The sequence below is a fragment of the Littorina saxatilis genome, linkage group LG3 (genome assembly GCF_037325665.1).
Source record: "Littorina saxatilis isolate snail1 linkage group LG3, US_GU_Lsax_2.0, whole genome shotgun sequence".
NCBI classification, from domain to species: Eukaryota; Metazoa; Mollusca; class Gastropoda; order Littorinimorpha; family Littorinidae; genus Littorina; species Littorina saxatilis.
Window position 1 is genome coordinate 58,019,925 of NC_090247.1, and position 21,144 is coordinate 58,041,068.

The 21,144-nt window shown below is 42.0% G+C and overlaps 1 protein-coding gene across 1 annotated transcript; it reads left to right on the top strand.

Annotated features, from left to right (window-relative positions):
* The first annotated feature begins 16,493 nt into the window (after positions 1-16,493).
* LOC138962768 (uncharacterized) lies at positions 16,494-18,569 on the top strand. Its single transcript, XM_070334716.1, has 3 exons — positions 16,494-16,713; positions 17,180-17,395; positions 18,272-18,569. The coding sequence occupies exons 1-3, from the start codon at positions 16,511-16,513 to the stop codon at positions 18,459-18,461; spliced, it is 609 nt and encodes a 202-aa protein (XP_070190817.1). The 5' UTR covers positions 16,494-16,510; the 3' UTR covers positions 18,462-18,569.
* The last annotated feature ends 2,575 nt before the right edge of the window (positions 18,570-21,144 follow it).

A 21,144-nucleotide genomic window follows, 5' to 3' on the forward strand; every position in this document is an offset into this window, starting at 1 on the left:
AAACGTTTTAGTCTTCACAACTGGTACGGTTGAAGTAAGATCTGTTCGAGTGTGACAACTTGTCGCAAATGTAAAAAACGTAATAAAACTTGTGTGCAACATCACTTCTTGTGGATAGGCACGGTGCGACTGTACTTTCATTGTTATACTACCGTGAAATTGCGAAGCGCGCCTGTGTACCTGTTAAGTACATGTACAAACTCAAAGGCTTTGGGCATCGGGCGACGTGAACTGTATGTGTGCTAGGTCATGCGTAGCGTGCTTAAGGCAGTCTTTTGCGTCTACAGCATAATTGAGTATGTTTAACTGAAGGGGTAGGCTCGAATTCTTGTCTCTTTCACCCAGAGGTTCGTGGTTTGTGCACCCGTATCACGGTCACACACTCGCGTTGCTGAAGTTGAACGCAGTGGTCGCTTTTCGTGAGGTAGTGAGTGACTTTGGGAGTTAACCAGGTGAGTCATTTTGTGTTCTACTTACGATGTTGTTGGATGAATTTATTTTTATTTTATGCAATTTATATCGCGCACATATCTCAACCACGGATTCAAGGCGCAGGGGTTTATTTATGCCGTGTGAGATGGAATTTTTTACACAATATATCACGCATTTACATCGGCCAGCAAACCTCAAGCCTATTAGGGCGAGCCAAGGACTACTACACACAGAACGCATATACTCACATACTTAAACATTTTCATTTGCAAAATACTCAAACGTCTCATCCCTAATTCGCAATTAAACATTACATTTAAGTCAATAGGCCTACCATATCTAAACTTACTGATACACATTTTTGCTATCAACAAAATATGAATCATAAATTTGTTAGTTGTGCTGCAAACCATTGTGTCTGCATCAGAAGTCTATATCTAGATACAATTAACAAGATCTTGATAAAATTAGTGCATGGGCCAATAAATGGAAAGTTAAATTTAACGAGACCAAGACTGAATTGTTAAATATTTAACGTGATTTAATCCCCCCTCAACCCTTGTTTTTCAACAATGTCTTTTTACAAAAAGTAGATCAACACAAACACCTTGGAGTGATTTTACAGAGCACCTGCAAGTGGGATGCCCACATCCAAAGTATAGTTAAAAAAGCGAATTTACTGATTAATTGTTTACGATTTTATAAATTTAGATTAAGTCGAAAAAGTTTGGAAATAATGTACAAGTCTTTTACCCCATTTCGACTATGCAGATGTTGTTTGGGATAATTGCACTAAGATAATGGCAGATGCATTAGAAAAATTACACTTAGAAGCCCTACGAATTATTATAGGTGGAGTTAAGGGCACTAGCCATGCAAAGCTGTATGAGGAAAGTGGGCTATGTAGCCTTGAAGAACGAAGGAAAAGACATAAATTAATTGTTTTTCATAAGATGATACATAGCAAATGCCCCCAGTACTTAGTAAATGTATTGCCCCCTCTTGTAGTTGACATTAATCCGTATCATAGACGAAGACCATTTGAAAGATACGTGCCTCCACATAGAACCGAATTATTCCGCAACTCTTTTATCCCCAAAACGACTGTACTATGGAACACCTTACCAGATAACGTTAAAATGACCACCTCCTTGAGCGAGTTCAAAAGTTATATGTTAAATGCTGATTTTAAAGTACCATGCCATTATTATTTTGGAGAAAGATTTGAACAAGTACATCATTGCAGATTGCGTATTGGTATGAGTGATTTGAATTTTGATTTATGTAAGCGGCACCTTAACGATTGCCCTCAATGCGAGTGTGGTTATCCCAGCGAGACTGCTGAACATTACTTATTGCATTGTCCCTTGTATAGAGATATAAGATTATTGTCCATTGATAATTTGACAAATGATTATAAGTATATCGAAATATTATTGAAAGGCATCCCGCAATATTCACGAAATGTCAACCAGACCATATTCATAACTGTACAGGACTATATTAGACAGACGGGCAGGTTCCGTAAATGAGCCTCTATATTTCACTCATTACATTTATTAGACACTGTCACGCGACATGCTGCCTGACAAATGTTTCCCCATAACCTCTCTCATGTTCTTTTGTTGTTTTCCGGCATCAATTATGTCTCGATTTATGCGCAATGTAGTGACTTTTCCTCTGATCACAATACGCATTAACTTTGTGCGAGTGTCTTATGTGCACTTATTACAATTGAAAAAATCCCCTCAAATATTGGCGCTCCAAGTCTTCTTCTTTTTCTTCTTCTTTTTCCCTTAAGCTAGCTACTAGCTAGCTGCCCTTTCCCCACCTCCTGTATCACCAACCCCTTCCCATTTTCTGCTTGTTTGTGTATCTGTTTTGTCTTTTGTTTTGTTTTTCGTTTCCTGAAAGGAGCTAATGTATTTATTCCGCCATCATGCTAACCTTTGTTTTGTAATTACTATGATTGCTTATAATAAGCATTATATGCTTGAGTATGTAATCATCCATGCATTGTTCTTGTCATGATTAAAATTGAATAAAGTTTTGTTTAAACCAGATACAATTAACTCGGTGTAGTTGCGTTGTCAGTGGGTTGATTACATGCTATATCTATTTCCACACTGGATGATTACAACCACACACATGTATCTCAAAACCTTGGACGTTTGCTTGACTGAGCAATTATGCACGACAAAGCTTTAAAAAGTCCCGTTAGCGATCAGATAGCGTTTGTGCACATCTGCATGGCAAATTATTGCACGGGCCACTTTTTGGGGTATTCATTTTCTAGCTACACAATTATCATTGAGATGTATGCTGTCACACTAATTCATTGAGTTTTTAATTTTTAAGTTGTTCTTCTATTGTCTAGCCCAAGGGCTAGCGTTATATTTTAATTTCAATCAGATAACGTAAACGGTTGTGGCTATAGACACGGGTCCGTGTTTCTAGTCTCCAAGCTATATCCACGTCACTGACGTCATCTGCTGCTCGGAACATCTCGGAATCACTCGGCTTGTTAAGCGCCATTTTGCACGATGTTCCTAATATTTATTTGGTGTGAAAGGTTTCGAAGGCAGTACAATCGAGTTGACAGATGTTTTTCTGCAGCAATATTGCGATTAACTTTTTCTTGGGAATAATCTGTGACAGTTTTTCTGGAGAAAAATCAACGTTCTTATTCTGTAAAGTAGCGTTTGTACCCGTCTCCCCCCGGGATATAATAGCTTGCTCCACTCACTCCACAGTGGAATACCTGAATAAAGTCATATTCCGCTGAGGAAACTTGCCTCCATGCGTACAACCTGTCATTGTCAGATGGTCGATGAATAAAGACAACTGACCCTACTATGTGCCGGTCTCTGGTTTGCATCGCCCTTAAAGCACATTTGTGACCCTCCACCACGAAATGAGTCACATGTCACATTAGCATGATATTCATATTTTTACATATTCCTAAATAGTTTTTTATGCTCTATCCAGTGGTGAAAACCGTTTTAGAAAAGAGCGAAAACTGTTTGAGTTATAAGCATGTGACTAAGTTGACCCTCACACTGTTACCAGACACTCCCCGAACCGCGCGAGGTGACATGCGACTCATTTCGTGGTGGAGGGTCACATTTTGAGAACATCAGCTTATTGATCATTTTCGAACAGATCGTGACGAAGTTTTCTTAACACTATGATGTTGTAGTAAGCTAAGTTACTTGCTTTGCAAGGGTATTTCTGGCTCCCGTTCCGTCGACGTAGGATTTTTTTCTGAGACGACTCATTCCAAACACAGTGGATAAATGTCGTAATTCAATTCTTCTGAGATAAAAATTTAACACATGCAAAGTCCTGCATGTATACATAAGATCGACCGTTGATGCGGGTCAAACAAAGACACGTGTTTTGCATGGGAAGACGACTAATGCACTGACCGACCGACCGACCGCCTGACAGACAGAGGGACATACAGACACCCTTCCACCACTTCACTCGCACGCGCGCACACACACACATACACAGATACGCACACATAAACACACACACACACACACACACACTCTCTCTCTCTCTCTCGCTCACACACACGCACATACACGAACACACACACACACACACACACGCACACACACTCTCTCTCTCTCGCGCACGCTCACACACACACCCACATACACACACACGCCCTCACACACACATACACACCCACACACACACACACACACACAAATGCACAGCACCCATCCACCTCCCGCTCCTTCACCCCCTCCTAAATCACCCACTACCACCCTACCACTTCTGACCTCACAACTAGTCAATTATTTTAACGTTACTTTCTCTATTTCTCTGACAAGAAATCCACATCTCCACATCTCAATCCGCAGGATGCCGTCGTTGTGTCAGTCGCTGGTGGTGTTGACGTTGCTGGGTGTGACGTCAGCATTCATCGTCATCAGGACCGGGCGGTGTCCCACTCCTCCCGTCAAACAGGACTTTGACGTCACACGGGTAAGTCTGACCGAGTTGGTGACACACAGCCGGACAAAGAGACAGACAGATACATACATACACACAGGCACAACGCACACAGGCATAGGCGGACAGATTGACAGCTACAGACAGACAGACACACACAGACACATGGACACACGGACACACACAGCCGGACACACACACACACACACACACACACATAGCCGGACACACACACACACACACACACACACACACACACGCTCGTGCACACAAACATACACACACATACACACACACACAGACATACACACACAGAGGTGGTTATAAGGGTACCTTGGCATTTGTGTGCAGAATTTGTGTGTAAAAGTCGCACACAACTACCTAAGGTCGGACCCAAACTTCTACAAAGTCACACACAAACACCAATAGTTAGTACATTGGGCAAGAGTTCACACCCAAATGCCAACGGTTCCCACCCAAACTACTAACAATTATACAAGGGCAGGTAACTCGTGTTTTCTTACTGTCAGTAGCAAGACATACTATATCATGAGTTATCTCTCTTGGAAATTATAATGAATTTATTCAAGTACACTGCTTAGTCCATAATGACCGTTTTTAAACTGCCACAACTTTTTTATTTTTCATCGGAACAAGATTGTTCTTATATCAAATTATTCAGAAGAGTATGTAGATTACATCTATGCAATTTAAATACAATAATTACAATATTTAAAGAGAATTATACTTAAAAGGGACTGAAAATTAGTTCAGTATTTTGGGCAGCCCTCTCAGCAAAGGCAAACTCGCAACTTTGGAGTGCACCAGACCCAACCTAGTAAACATTAATTTTTTTGAGAATATTTTTGAGGGGGGAGCAGACTGGAGAACCCGGAGTAAAGCCCCGAAATGTGGCCTGAGTCGAAACAGAAGTTGTATTATTATCTCTCTTTCTTTCCCTTAGTGGGGACAAGAAGCGAAGTCTGTTAGCGCATTGCGCTGGTTCGAATCCCGGATTGGGGAGACAATATTGGTTGCTCCATAACAGAAAACGGGTCCCTGGTGTCAATAAATTGTGACCAGCCGCCCCAAATACGATCAGATTCGAGTGGGCGCTCCAAATTGTTCATTTCCCTCTCTGTATCTCTCTCCATCTCTTTGTGTATCTGTTTGAATGAAAATGAAATTTGGCTATTTATACCGGCCGCGCTTTATCTTATCATACCAAAGCAATTACCTCAAAGCGCCATGGTCTACAACCAAATACCTAATTTGATATAAGAACAATATTGTTCCTATGCAAAATAAAGAAGTTGTGGCAGTTTAAATACGGTCATAATGGACTAAGCAGTGTACGGCGACCTTCTTGGCGCAGTGGTAGCGCCTTGGACTTGTATTCATACGGTTGCATGTTCGAACCCTGGTCGCCGCAAATTAATTTGGCCACGTGCTCTACCATCTTACATTGTTTAGTATGTATGATAGTTATTTGAGAGCTTAGAGTTAGAAAAAGTCCCCTAAGATCCTATAATTAGAGCTGGGGTTTATAGTCTCTTTAATAAATTCATTATAATTTCCAAGAGAGATAACTCAGGATATAGTATGTCTTACCTGCCCTTGTATAATTGTTAGTAGTTTGGGTGCGACCTGATAGGTATTTGTGTGTGAACTCTTGCCCAGTGTCCTAACTATTGGTGTTTGTGTGTGACTTTGTAGTAGTATGGGACCGACCTTAGGTAGGTGTGTCCTAACTATTGGTGTTTGTGTGTGACTTTGTAGTAGTTTGGGTCTGACTTTAGGTAGTTGTGTCCTAACTATTGGTGTTTGTGTGTGACTTTGTAGTAGTTTGGGTCCGACCTTAGGTAGTTGTGTCCTAACTATTGGTGTTTGTGTGTGACTTTGTAGTAGTTTGGGTCCGACCTTAGGTAGTTGTGTGGGATTTTTACACATTCTATATTTATTACTCATTAGGTCACGATCAGGTCACTAACATTCGTGTGATTTTGGTCATGATGTGACCCAAAGTGGTTGGCGGGACCCCAAAAAACAATAAATTTGATTTGACTAACATTCGCAGCTTTGGTCAGGTTAAAAAGAGACCTGCCTGCGCCAGTGTGTTGCATAACCCACTGTGGACCGAAGTCAAGGACTGGGTGGCCGAGTGGTAACGCACTTGCGCTCGGAAGCGAGAGGTTGCGAGTTCGACCCTGGGTCAGGGCGTTAACAATTTTCTCCCCCCTTTCCTAACCTAGGTGGTGGGTTCAAGTGCTAGTCTTTCGGGTGAGACGAAAAACCGAGTTCCCTTCGTGTACACTACATTGGGGTGTGCACGTTAAAGATCCCACGATTGACAAAAGGGTCTTTCCTGGCAAAATTGTATAGGCATAGATAAAAATGTCCACCAAAATACCCGTGTGACTTGGAATAATAGGCCGTGAAAAGTAGGATATGCGCCGAAATGGCTGCGATCTGCTAGCCGATGTGAATGCGTGATGTATTGTGTAAAAAAAATTCCATCTCACACGGCATAAATAAATCCCTGCGCCTTGAATATGTGCGCGATATAAATTGCATAAACAATTTTTTTTTTAAATATAAAAAAAATCCCTGCGCTTAGAACTGTACCCACGGAATACGCGCGATATTACCCAATATTGACGGACTGTGTGATGATATCTTCTGCTATGGTCTGTTTTGACAGTGATATCAAAATCGAGACCGGAGGTCGAAGATATCATCACACAGTCTGTCAATGTTAGATATATTGCTAATTCTTTGGACATTTTGTATTTACTTGCCTAGGGCGGGGATATAGCTCAGTTGGTAGCGCGCTGGATTTGTATTCAGTTGGCCGCTGTCAGCGTGAGTTCGATCCCAGGTTCGGCGGAAATTTATTTCAGAGTCAACTTTGTGTGCAGACTCTCTTCGGTGTCCGAACCCTCCCCCCGTGTACACTACATTGGGTGTGCACGTTAAAGATCCCACGATTGACAAAAGGGTCTTTCCTGGCAAAATTGCTTAGGCACAGTTAATAATTGTCTACCTATACCCGTGTGACTTGGAATAATAGGCCGTGAAAGGTAAATATGCGCCGAAATGGCTGCAATTACTGGCCGTATAAAATTTCATCTCACACGGCATCACTGCAGAGCGCCTAGAACTGTACCCACGGAATATGCGCGATATAAGCGTCATTGATTGATTGATTGATTAAAGAAATGACAAAAGTATTTGTCTCAGTTTTGGCTGTTCCATATCCCTCCCTCTGATTATTATTTCTTTTTGTTCTCTCTTTTCTTGTACTTTGATTGATTGATTGATTGACTTTTCAGTATTTCAAAATGGCTTTTCTTTCAAAAAGTCTTTAGTCACTTGATCAACTAAATTCTGGGATCATTACATTTTCATATATACACAAAGAAAAAAGCCAAGCACCCCCCGAATGAATTTGTGATAATAATTGAGTCAAATTTGTTTTACCATTTTTTTTCTTCGTAATGACATACATGGGTTTCCATAATAAGGTTGGGAAGTTCACGCGTCAAGATTGTGTCGCCACTGCCTGTGAGAAGCACGTGCAGCATGCAACCCACGAATGTTAAAAAAGGCAGTATGCTCACGCTGCAAATTTCTGTATTTAACACTGGGCGACGACAATTTGCAAACATTCTCTGTGAACATGGCGAGAAGACGATTATCAGAGGCGATCCGATGGCAGATTATAGGAATGCATGCTACAGGAGTATCCTTCAAAGCGATTGGTCGTCAACTTGGCTACCACTACACAGTCATCAGCCGTTTGGTACGCAAACATCGTCAGACTGGTGCTGTGAAGGACCGTCCACAGTCAGGGCGACCCCGTGTGACGTCAGAACGTGAAGACCGAGCTTTTCTCCGAATAATTCGGCGTGAGCCATTTTCAACGAGTACCGTCCTGAAACGAGCATGGCTTCCAAATCGACATCTGTCAACCAGGACCGTACGAAACCGCTTGAAAGCTGCAGGAATGGCAGCCCGAAGAGTCATTAAGCGTCCCCGACTGACAGATGACCACAAGAGAAGACGCTTGGCATGGTGTCTGGCACGGCAAAGATGGAACCTGAGAACGTGGAGGAGGATCCACTGGTCGGACGAAAGCAGATTCCTTCTCCATGTCACTGACGGCCGACTGAGGGTATGGAGGCACAGGAACACGGCCTATACACCCAGGAACATCAGACAAACTGTTCCATTCGGTGGCGGGTCAGTCATGGTTTGGGGTTGCATTTCCCATGACTGCAAGCTAGACCTTGTCACCGTACGTGGCAACCTCACGGGTGATCAGTATATGCGACATGTCCTGGAACCTGTTGTCGTTACTCATTTTGACAACCACCCACTTGCCACAATACCCGTGTACATGGATGATAACGCCAGGCCTCATCGATCCAGGGCAGTAGTGGACTACCTCCAGAACAACGCTGTAACAACACTCCCATGGCCGGCAATGAGTCCAGATCTTAATCCGCTGGAGCATGTTTGGGACATCCTGGGGCGTCGTATACAAGCTCTGCAGCCTCCTGTGCAGACATTACGTGAATTGGAGGCAGCTTTGCATCGTGAGTGGTTGCAAGTGACCCGTGAACAGATCCGACGTTTGACTGGAGGGATGAGACGCAGGGTTGACGCCGTCATCCGGGCACGCGGGGGTTTCACTCGATATTGAACTTTTGAATCGCGTATGCCATCTGAGCACTCTCAATTACATTTTTTTCATGACACATTTACCTAAACCTGTCTTTTTCAGCTTGCAGCTCCATACTTATCAGGGGTACTGTTTTAGGGTTAAAACGTCACTTTTTGGCAAGGTACCAAATCACGATTAAAACCAATCAAAACTGGAGTTTTCTTGTGTGATGTTATTTCCAAAGAGTTGCTCTTGTCGATAACATTTGTCAAACCGAGCTCCTGAACTTACTGTTTCCATACCAGAACTTTAAAAATCAGTCATTGCGAAATTGAAGGGGGGTGCTTGGCTTTTTTCTTTGTGTATATATTTGTTTGTTTTTAAATTTAGGTGTTTTTGCTTTTGAAGTGGGGAAGCAATAAAGGAAATGTCGTCGATATCACTTTTGCACTGAGCTCAGTTTTGCCCAATTGACCAATGGAAATCCACGTAACATATGAAATAGCAATATCAATCAATCAATCAATCAATGACGCTTATATCGCGCATATTCCGTGGGTACAGTTCTAGGCGCTCTGCAGTAATGCCGTGTGAGATGAAATTTTATACGGCCAGTAATTGCAGCCATTTCGGCGCATATTTACCTTTCACGGCCTATTATTCCAAGTCACACGGGTATAGGTAGACAATTATTAACCGGCTGTGCCTAAGCAATTTTGCCAGGAAAGACCCTTTTGTCAATCGTGGGATCTTTAACGTGCACACCCAATGTAGTGTACACGGGGGGTGGGGGGGGGGGGGGGGTTGGACACCGAAGAGAGTCTGCACACAAAGTTGACTCTGAAATAAATTTCCGCCGAACCTGGGATCGAACTCACGCTAACAGCGGCCAACTGAATACAAATCCAGCGCGCTACCAACTGAGCTATATCCCCGCCCCAATATAGGCCTCATATTGATTGATTGATTGATGTGACCGAGACACGGCGCCGGCAGCGTAGGTCACGATCAGGTCACTAACATTCGTAACCTTGGTTAGGTGAAAAAGAGGCCTGTCTGCACCTTTGTGTTGCATAACCCGCCGTGGACCGAAAAGGTAATGTGACCGACCACCAGCGCCAGCAGTATAGGTCACGATCAGGTCAGGTGGACTGCATCACTGGATGTAATTTATAACTGCTTCTGAAATATGCTCCCAGAAAATAAGGATCAGTACTTTGAAGCTCCATATCTCTGAAACTACAAATAATGAAATTGTTTAACTGGCTATATAATTATGCTCGGAAAGGCCATTCTTCTACTTTTTCTTTTTCTGCGTTCTCCCCGTACCTAGGAGAAAAACGCGTATGTGACCGCTTTTAAGTTCCCACCACATTGGGGGTCACATTCCGTCTTCGGGGAGGATGAGTACTTTGGTACGTGTGTTTGTGTAGCCGGCATTCACCCGTCAATATTTTAATAGCATCATGCTTTAACCCATTTCTTTCTAGGGAGATTTTTTCTAAGGGCTTACAAAAATAAGATATTTTATTATCAGATCAGCTTGTAAAGGAGATACTATTTAAAACAAAAAAAGAAGTCGAATGCGTGGTGACAACTGCCGCTCCGACTGAGGGGGGATTTACTAAAAAGAAAGGAAGGGGGTGGGGGGGGGGGGGGAGGTGTTCGGGAAGAGGTCGAGGGCAAAGGGATACAGAGCCGATACGATTACGATGTTGAGGGGGGGGGGGGGGGGCAGCAAATATGTGCATGCACGTGGTGGTCAGTAACATTTTTCACACAACTTGCCGTTTGCTTTTAATCCTACTTACATATGTTCATTTCTCTTGTGTTATTTTATTTCTGTCAGAAGAAAAGGGATGAATGAAAGACATGACCGGCTGGATAAAATATATCTGAGTGAAACGTTACTTCTTCAAGAGTCCGTCTTTGATTTCTTTTTTCTCTTATTTTTAACAATTTAGATTGATTTTATTTATGTCAATTTCTCGCGAAAACATTGTTTTCAATGCTGACTGGTGCGTGGTGTCTTGGTGCGTGGTTCGAACATGACTGTGGTGTCCAGCTCAAGTCGTGTCTTCCGCGTGTGATGTTTGAAGTGGGCCTATTTGGACGAAGCTAAGTAGATGGGGAGTACGAACATCAGCAGATTCCACGATTTTATGATCCTACCGGGGATAAGAGACAGAGACTGTCAAGTGCTCTGACATGAACCAGTCTGTCCGATCGAGTCAAGGTGTGATTTTTGCGTTCTACTTACACGCCTGTATTCTCAGCTCACAACTCCTCGCAAAACATCTCAAAGAAAAGTGACATTGCATGAGTCGGAAAGATAATAGGAAAGATTTAGACCTCAGAATAGGGTCAATTAGAGACGATAAACCAAAGCACAAAGAATACTACACAGCATTACGTGTATTTTTTGCACGCGATCTGTTTCTCGTAAGGCACGCAATAAGGACGCCTGTTAACCCGTGATTTGTAAAAATGTAAACAAAAAATGTAATTCTTTTTTTCATGTCTTTCTTGTCCCATCGCTGAGAAATTCGGATCGCTTCCTCCCAGTGGAAAGCTAGCAAGCGATGGGACAAGAAATACATACACAAAAATATATATAATAGATCCCTTGACTTTGGGGTAGCACGACTAGGTTGCTGCTAGCTTTCCACTGGGAGGAAGTGACCCTAATTTCCCAGCGATGGGACAATCTATAAATGAAAAACAAATCTGAAAAAAAATCTTATAGATCCCTTGACTTTCGGGGTAGCGCGACTCTGTAGTTGCTGCTAGCTTTCCATTGGGAGGAAGCGACCCGAATTTCCCAGCAATGGAACAATCTAGTAATGAAAAAAAATAATCTAATATATCCCTTGACTTGGGGATAGTGCGACTCTGTTGCTGCTAGCTTTCCATTGGGTGGAAGCGACCCGACTTTCGCAGCGTTCGGGCAATCTAGTAATGAAAAAAAAAAATCAAAAAAAATCCAATAGATCCCTTGACTTAAGGGTAGCGCGACTCTGTTGCTGCTAGCTTTTTATTGGGAAGAAGCGACCCGAATCTTCCAGCGATGAGACAATCTAGAAATCTAATAGATCCCTTGACTTGGGATGTTAAGCTACTGGGATTGGGGCGAAATGGGATAACGGCGATCCGGGATTGCGCCAAAATGGGATGTGGAGCTAATGGTACATGACATGGTGGTAAAATGACACTTGGCCTGAGAAATGTCGCCAAAATGCGATGGGGGCGAATTGGGATAACGGCGAAACGGGACTAATAGATCCCTTGACTTTGGGGTAGTGCGACTCTGTCACTGCTAGCTTTCCACTGGGAGGAAGCGACCGGAATTTCCCAATGATGGGACATCCTAGTAATGAAGAAAAAAACCAATCTTAAAATTAACAGAGTCGCAATACCCCTAAAGTCAAGGGGTTTCGTTTTTGTCCCTTGACTTTGAGGATGACAAGAAAATATCGGGCGCAAAAACGTGATTTGTAAAAACATTTTTACAAATAGCGAGGCGCGCCCCGCGATTTGTAAAAATGTTTTTACAACTGGCGGGGCGCGCTCCGTGATTTGTAATTATTTTTTTTACATTTTTACAAATCACGGGTTAACAACGGCTTATTGCTACACAAAGCATCTAGTGGGCAACGAATTCTGATTTTTTAAAGTTTTTTTGTGTGAGTAAGAATATTTTTTATGTGCACCCCAACCCCCTCCCCAAAGTTGATTTGGTACGATGAAAAGATAAGAAAATCTTCCAAGCCATTTGGTCGTTTCAATGACGTAAACTAGTTATAATTAAAAAAAAACTAAAACCCATGTGCCTACTTTTTTATGACGTGTAGAATAGACCTCCGAACCGCATATCTACACTATGTTGTATTCCAACCATCCCCTAACCTAATAGGTCTGGCACTGACAAACATATCTGACTGCCCAACCGACCATCGCGTGCGATCCAGAGCAACTGAATAATAGTGACTATCCACAATAGAACAATTTAATTCCAACCAAAATGGTACGGAACAGTTTCCTATCTATATGCGTTGGAAGGCGTCTGCATTTAGAGTAATGTTTGTCCCGGGCTAAAGTATTTTAATGTATATTCAGAACTCATTCTCGTCATATGGACATAATACAGTTAACTTGTTTTAGTTTGCCAAGTTGTACCTTGTATTCATATAAATTAACAATCCTTGTGTAAAAGAACAAACGGGTGTAGCTCGGTTGGTTTGACAGGAACACGGCGACAATAAACATTTCCAGCTGACGACGGTGGTCAACTCAACCGGACCAATGATGTGTGACCTATGAAGTAGGATCCTTTACAGTGAATTGCAATTGTTGTGTCTGCTGCTCTCTCATCATGTACTTGAAAGCTCTTTACATCAGTCTTTCATGACAAACCTTGCTTTAACAATTGCCTCTTGAAAAAGCACTGATTTCAATTAGTAACATAGTGACAGCTTAGGGTAACCTTCGACTACATTCTCTTGCTAAGTGTGTACAGAGAGGAAGAGAGAGAGAGAGAGAGAGAGAGAGAGAGAGAGAGAGAGAGAGAGAGAGAGAGAGAGAGAGAGAGAGAGAGAGAGACTTAGACTTAGACTTAGAACATTTTATTGACATAAATGGTAAACATTTTAAGCCAAGGGCCTAATCTTACAACGTGCCCTTTACATTCACACTAACACATCCGCACGCATATAACCAACATAATATAATGAAATCATATAGGCATAACATGTAAATGTACAGTAAATAGGCATAAGCACCACGGCCACACGAAACACACAGTCTAATAAATATACGAAGTAAAACAATATGAATACTATATGCTATTAATATGTAATATGACGTGAATATAATTATATATTAATATAGTATACATTAGACAGAACTGTAAGATTCACATAATTATGTCACCGTGGGTGTGTACTTACAGAGAACAGTTTAGATGTTTTTTTAAGGAAGATTTAAAGATATTTACAGATTTGCTAGTTTTAACATTCGAAGGAAGAGAGTTGCACCTTGACGGCCCAGCAAAGGAGAGAGAGAGAGAGAGAGAGAGAGAGAGAGAGAGAGAGAGAGAGAGAGAGAGAGAGAGAGAGAGAGAGAGAGAGAGAGAGAGAGAGCTCAGAACTCAGAACTCAGAACTTTATTACATAAGGATAAAGGTTTTAGGCTTAGCCTAATCTTCCAACCTGTCCTTGGAACATACTACAGAGAATAATTGTAAACGAAAGCAAAGACTGCGCACATACACACACACACACACACACACACATCCACACACACACCCTCGTATACACACACACGCACACACAAGCTCACACACACTTACACACACACACACACACACACACGCACACACACACACACACACATGCACACATATACACACACACATGCTCGCGCGCGCGAGCGTGCGCTCGCTTACCTACACACATGCACATGCTATCATTTCATACCTAAAAGGAGCATTATCTCATCAAAGTATTAAGGTGGCAGGTATAGTGGTGAAAATGAAAAAAATCACTTTTGGGCCTTACTACTTCTTTTATTTTTTTTAACCAAGATAAATCATTTTTACACCTTATCCTGAAGGTTTTTTGCTCACAAATGAATAGATTTGACGCAAGAATTTATTTAGTGAGGGTGGTGTGGCCGAAAATCCCCCCTTAAAAGCAAAATGTCGGACCAAAACACTGTTGTTTGTTTGAATGCAGTATCCCTAAAAAAGCGTCTGCTGCAGGAAAGGCAAATAATCGTTATCCCCTACCCTGTTATTCTGCAGGAGTTACTTCGCATTGCAAATGTCTGCCCCCAGTAAAGTCTGCATGGAAGTGTTTGTTTGATAAATTAAATCTTGTGTAGGGTAAATCATGACAGATCCGAAGTTAAATGGTCGTAAAAGGGGTACTAAAAGAAAACCTTCACCAAATAGACATGTTTTAGCGAAAAGGAAGCGTGGAAATGATTCTGTTGATTCTGTTTGTGATGATGATTCTCAAAAAGCTACATCTTACAATTTATCGGTCGAAGATCAGACTCAAAACACAAATGCCACGCCCACATCACGTTCCAAGAGAAAACTTTTTGGAGATGACAAGTTATATTGTAAATCAAAGAGTGAGATTAAGACAAAAACTGTCGGTTCTGATGTTTCTGAAGAGGAATTACTTCATGGAAACAGGATAATTGATATTGAACTGCTTTGTCAAAACATTTCATCCCAGCTGGTCTGTCCAACTTCTAAGAAAATGTGTTGAAGGCTATACACAAAATGCAAATGAGGCACTAAATGGTGTAATATGGAAATTGTGCCCTAAAACAGGGAATCATGGACTTACAACTGTCAACACTGCACCTGGCATAGGTGTTTCTCTGTTCAATGATGGTGCATCAGCTTTGGGTGTGATACTAAAAAAAACTGGACTTGCGTGTTGGGGATTTCACAAAAGATTTCCTCGTGACGAAAGACGCTATGCGCATTCAAAACGCACAACGGCAGGCAAACCTGAGCACCCATGAAGCCCGCAAAGCTAAAAAGCATAGCAAATGTCAGCTGGAGGATGCCCAGGAGGAAACAGAAGGATTTCCTTACCTGAGTGGGGGCCATTAGAGGCAGCAGGTGGGAGTATGCACTGCTCTCTCCATGTTTTTAACTTTGTTGGCGTTCGTTAAAATTAACATTTTGTTGTTGATTAACCTTCCTAGTTTACACAAATATGGACCAATCTGTCTGAAATTTGGCTCAAATCTTCATCATACCAACAGGTAGATTGTGTCATACCACTTTTTGGATATCATGCTTACTTTAGTAATAAACCTTGTTAAAGGATATGTTTTTTAATTTTAATTTATTACAAATATCACATGACCATATGTCAGAGACAAAACATAGTATCAAAAATGTGGTATGACAAAATCTAGATGTTGTGATGTATAATGTACTAAAACAAATATATAATCCAAGAAAATAATATGATAGCTATAGGAGTGTCTCCAAATCTTACTAGTTCCGGTATCTAAAATTAGATGCTAATTTGCATAATTAATTAAAACTTAAAATCATTTAATATTTCAAAGTAACAGTATTTATTTTCTGTTAGACACATGCTTTGTGCAAGAACCTACCAAAAATCTTTGTTCTAGCTTGTGTATATCTCATGCTATAAAAATAAACAAAAAATACCTCTTTCGCCACTGTACCTGCCACCTTAAAGGTCAACCACATTGCTCGGTCAAAAAAATTCTGCCGAGAGAACATTACTAAATAGTACCAGATGCAAAATATTGGCAAGCAAAGTCCTTTGGTTTAATAGATATCGATCAATGAAAGTGGGTTTTCATACCTGCAATTAAGGGTAAGGGAAGTAAGAATCTAAAACGCAGCCATGGCTGATCTCCCCTCGCTGTGACGTCAGCAGCTGTATTGGCATGGCAGACCATGAAGAAAACAGTGAAACAAGCAGCGTTTCTTCACTGGAACTATCGTGCTACAGTAGTGATTTTGAGGTTTTGAATGAACACGATCTTCAACCATACCAGTTTGAACCTGAGCTGTCCGATGCTGAGGTTGAGGAAACACCCGACAGAGACGATTTTAGCGAGTCTCTCGATCGTTTGATGTCCACCAACTGGTAAGAAACTACCACTGATTCAGTGATTGTGAGACTCTTCCTCGTATATATTCCTATTATAGAATCGATTCTGGTAGAGCTTGTTTTGCAGTCAGTAATTTGTAAAGTTTGTGCGATGTCTTCTTTTACCCTTGATGCAATTCATGCATGCCAGAAAGTGATGCGCATTCCTGATTATAATTTTAGTCAAAACATCATCCTACTGAGTAGTCAGTATGCCCACTCAATCATTGCTAGTAGCAGTCCCCAAAACTAAAACTAGCCAAATCAGTACACGTATGAATATACCAATGTTCCAATGGAATAACAATTTATTATGGTTTTGTCCAGACATAATGGTCACTACCATTGGTTGTGAATGTGTCCATTTCAGTTGTTTTACTGCCTTAGTAGATCAATTTTTTTGTGTGAGTTTGTAGACTGCAGAGAATTTGAACTAAACTTGTATCAAATTTTGTGTGTGCAGGTGTCAGTGCGCAAACTGTGCAGGCATGGGCTCAATCCGAGAATGCCGCTGTTGTCAAGAAATTCCAGAAATGGAATCACTGACAGTAAGCACAGGGGTGGGCTGCATCACTGACCACCCTGGCTTCAGATCAGTGTGCTTGGACCACTATGTCTTGGAGACATGCTATCACTGGTACAACCAGCAGTATGGGAGGGCTATACAGGATGCTAATGAGTAAGTTATTTTTTTTTTAGAATTGTAATCATGATACTATAAATAGGTTTATGTCATAGATGTGCAAAAACAAATAACAATAAAATAAAAAAAATGAAAATTAATTGTCAGATATTCATTTTTATTTCAAGACAATTCATTTATTCGCATGTGCTAATTCTGAGCAAAGCAATATGGGGAATGTTTTCAAGTATCCTGATTGTACACTTTGTGTACTGTGAACTGGGTGGCCGAGTGGTAACGCACTTGCGCTCGGAAGCGAGAGGTTGCGAGTTCGACCCTGGGTCAGGGCGTTAGCAATTTTCTCCCCCCTTTCCTAACCTAGGTGGTGGGTGCTAGTCTTTCGGATGAGACGAAACGCCGAGGTCCCTTCGTGTACACTACATTGGGGTGTGCACGTTAAAGATCCCACCATTGACAAAAGGGTCTTGTGTGTGGCGCACGTTATATGTCTTTCGGGTGAGATGAAAAACCGAGGTCCCTTTGTGTACACTACATTGGGGTGTGCACGTTAAAGATCCCACGATTGACAAAAGGGTCTTTCCTGGCAAAATTGTATCGGCATAGATAAAAATGTCCACCAAAATACCCGTGTGACTTGGAATAATAGGCCGTGAAAAGTAGGATATGCGCCGAAATGGCTGCGATCTGCTGGCCGATGTGAATGCGTGATGTATTGTGTAAAAAAAATTCCATCTCACACGGCATAAATAAATCCCTGCGCCTTGAATATGTGCGCGATATAAATTGCATAAATTTTTTTTTTTTAAATCCCTGCGCTTAGAACTGTACCCACGGAATACGCGCGATATAAGCCTCATATTGATTGATTGATTGATACTGTCATTAATATTGTATGCTTGTTTTTCTTTCCAGGCAGTATCGGTATGTAGCTTACCGCATGCTTGTGCGGTGGGTCTGGAAATGGCTGGGAGAGACATCAGGGTCACCTTACCAGCTTGTGCGGTTGCAAGAATTAGAGAACAGTTTCCTAGTGCAGATGGGCAGTACGTGGGTTATAGGGACCCACGACCTCCCGATCACAGGGCGGACGCCTTACCACTAGGCCACCGTGCCGGTTTGTCTTATTAGTGCAGTAGACGAATTCTGGCATTGTAGAGTGACATACTGTGTCCGGTCAGCAAGATACGATTTAAAGAAGTCACAGACCGAATCGTTTCTCAAATAATAGTGAGCGAGAGAGAGAGAGAGAGAGAGAGAGAGAGAGAGAGAGAGAGAGAGAGAGAGAGAGAGAGAGAGAGAGAGAGACGGACGGAATGACGGGCGGGCGGGCAGGCTTACAGACAGACAGATAGACAGACAGTCAGTCAGACAGACAGACAGACAGACATACAGACAGACAGGAAAAGAGAGAGAAAGAGAGAGACACATACAGACGGACGGACGCGCAGACAGACAGACAGACAGACAGACAGGCAGACAGACAGACAGACAGACAGACAGACAGACATATTGAATGACTGACTGAGAAGTGGCGGACGATGACAGAAACATAGACATATTTATACGGTGATATCAACACCATCATGGGTTGACTAACTCTGTAAGTATGCTTTGGTACAGATCTGGAAGAACATTTTATGAAAACAGTACCACTGGTACGCGTGATTATTGACACGTAGTGTTTTCGGTAACCGCTCTTTTCATTTTTGGTGCGTCGATGTATTTTCTCATTCATATTCGAGCATAATCATGTTCTCGGCTTTCAGTGTCAGTGAGTACTAAACGCAGGGGAGACCTAATTGGGTAATACTGTCATGTATTTTAAATTTCAACAATATCGGGAAGATTTAAGTCGGGAAAGTCGGGGGGGGGGGGGGGTGTCAGAGAGATGATGACTATCAGAGACTTGCCAATTCAAGGATTTCATCCAAAATGTTGTCTAATCTTATCAAGCTATGTGAACACACAAACAAACCTTTAAGAAAGATTCACTCAAGCATAACATTCGATAAAAACATAAAACAACATGACATGCCAATAATCAAATACTAGATCATTAACATGGTAACCACAGGGTAATCAAAATCTATCACTTAACCTTATACAACTATGTACCTATGTTGCAACTGTTTTGACATGTGCAAGTTATCCATAGAGGTTGAATACAGCGAATGAAATTGTTTTGAGCGTTCCAGCGCCGTTAGTTTTCTGAAATGAATCAATCAATCAATATGAGGCTTATATAGCTATTCTGATGAACACGTGGGGGAATTCGGGGGCTGTGGTCTCTTCCGATCATCAAAGCATAATGCTACGGAAGTCGGCCATTTTTCTCAATATCCAAAAGCATATTGTCGATAACAAAGACGCATGGTTCCGGTTTACCCATCTGTACCACGGCGATGTTTCTATCGACAACAGCATACACTGACAACTTAAAAAGCTGTTTCAACAACTGTGTTGTGAAATCGAATGCACTTGGAGTCAGTTTTTCTTCCAAAGTCAGAAAGCGTGTAGCGGTGTGCATGCCTGCGCGAACATGATGCGCGTAAGAAGTTTGTCTGCTATCAAAACCTGAGATCAACGCATCGACGCAAAAACTGTCATTTTGTAAGTTTGGAACAACAAATCAAGGTCATAACAGCTATATAATCGCTATTGTGTTTTCAGCGACTCGTCGGCATTATACTTGTCTCGTCTAAATATCGGACCCTATTGCTACGCTGAAAACACAATAGGTGTTAATATCGCGCGTATTCCGTGGGTACAGTTCTAAGCGCAGGGATTTTTTTATGCAATTTATATCGCACACATATTCAAGGCGCAGGGATTTATTTATGCCGTGTGAGATGGAATTTGTTTTACACAATACATCACGCATTCACATCGGCCAGCAGATCGCAGCCATTTCGGCGCATATCATACTTTTCACGGCCTATTATTCCAAGTCACACGGGTATTTTGGTGGACATTTTTTTTATCTATGCCTGTACAATTTTGCCAGAAAAGACCCTTTTGTCAATCGTTGGATCTTTAATGTGCACTCCCCAATGTAGTGTACACAAAGGGACCTCGGGTTTTCGTCTCATCCGAAAGACTAGCACTTGAACCCACCACCTAGGTTAGGAAAGGGGGGAGAAAATTGCTAACGCCCTGACCCAGGGTCGAACTCGCAACCTCTCGCTTCCGAGCGCAAGTGCGTTACCACTCGGCCACCCAGAAATGTATTGGTCCATGTTAGGCAGTGGTCCATATAAGGCAATCTTCGCAGACGACGGTACGGACATGTTTTTAGCGACCAAACTTTATTTGTTGCTCACCGGATGCTTCGTGTAGCTATAAGCCACCGGGGCGTCCTTATTGTGTGCCTTTACGAGAAACAGACCACGTGCAAAAAATACTCGTAATGCTGTGTTGTAGTATTCTTTGTGCTTTGGTTTATCGTATCTAATTAAAAGGACCCTATTCTGAGGTCTCAATTCTTTCCCACGATCTTCCCGACTCATGCGATGTCACTTTTCCTTTGAGAGTTTTTGCCACCATTTGGCGAGGAGTTGTGAGCTGAGAATACAAGCGTGTAGCCTAATTAAGTAGCACGCGAAAATCACACCTTGACTCGATCGGACCGACTGGTTCTTGTAAGAGCACTTGACAGTCTCTGCCTCGTACTCTCCATCTACTTAGCTTCGTCCAAATAGGCCCACTTCAAACATCACACGCGGAATTTAAAGCTAAGACAAATAACTTGAGCTGGACACCACATGTGGTACCACGCACTAAGACAT

What these genes read in the sequence shown, in the direction of transcription:
- LOC138962768 (XM_070334716.1), top strand. Translation starts at nt 16,511, where the DNA reads ATGGCAGACCATGAAGAAAACAGTGAAACAAGCAGCGTTTCTTCACTG. An exon ending in CGTTTGATGTCCACCAACTG is followed by an intron (nt 16,714 to 17,179) that starts GTAAGAAACTAC and finishes TTGTGTGTGCAG; the next exon opens with GTGTCAGTGCGCAAACTGTG. An exon ending in GCTATACAGGATGCTAATGA is followed by an intron (nt 17,396 to 18,271) that starts GTAAGTTATTTT and finishes TTTTCTTTCCAG; the next exon opens with GCAGTATCGGTATGTAGCTT.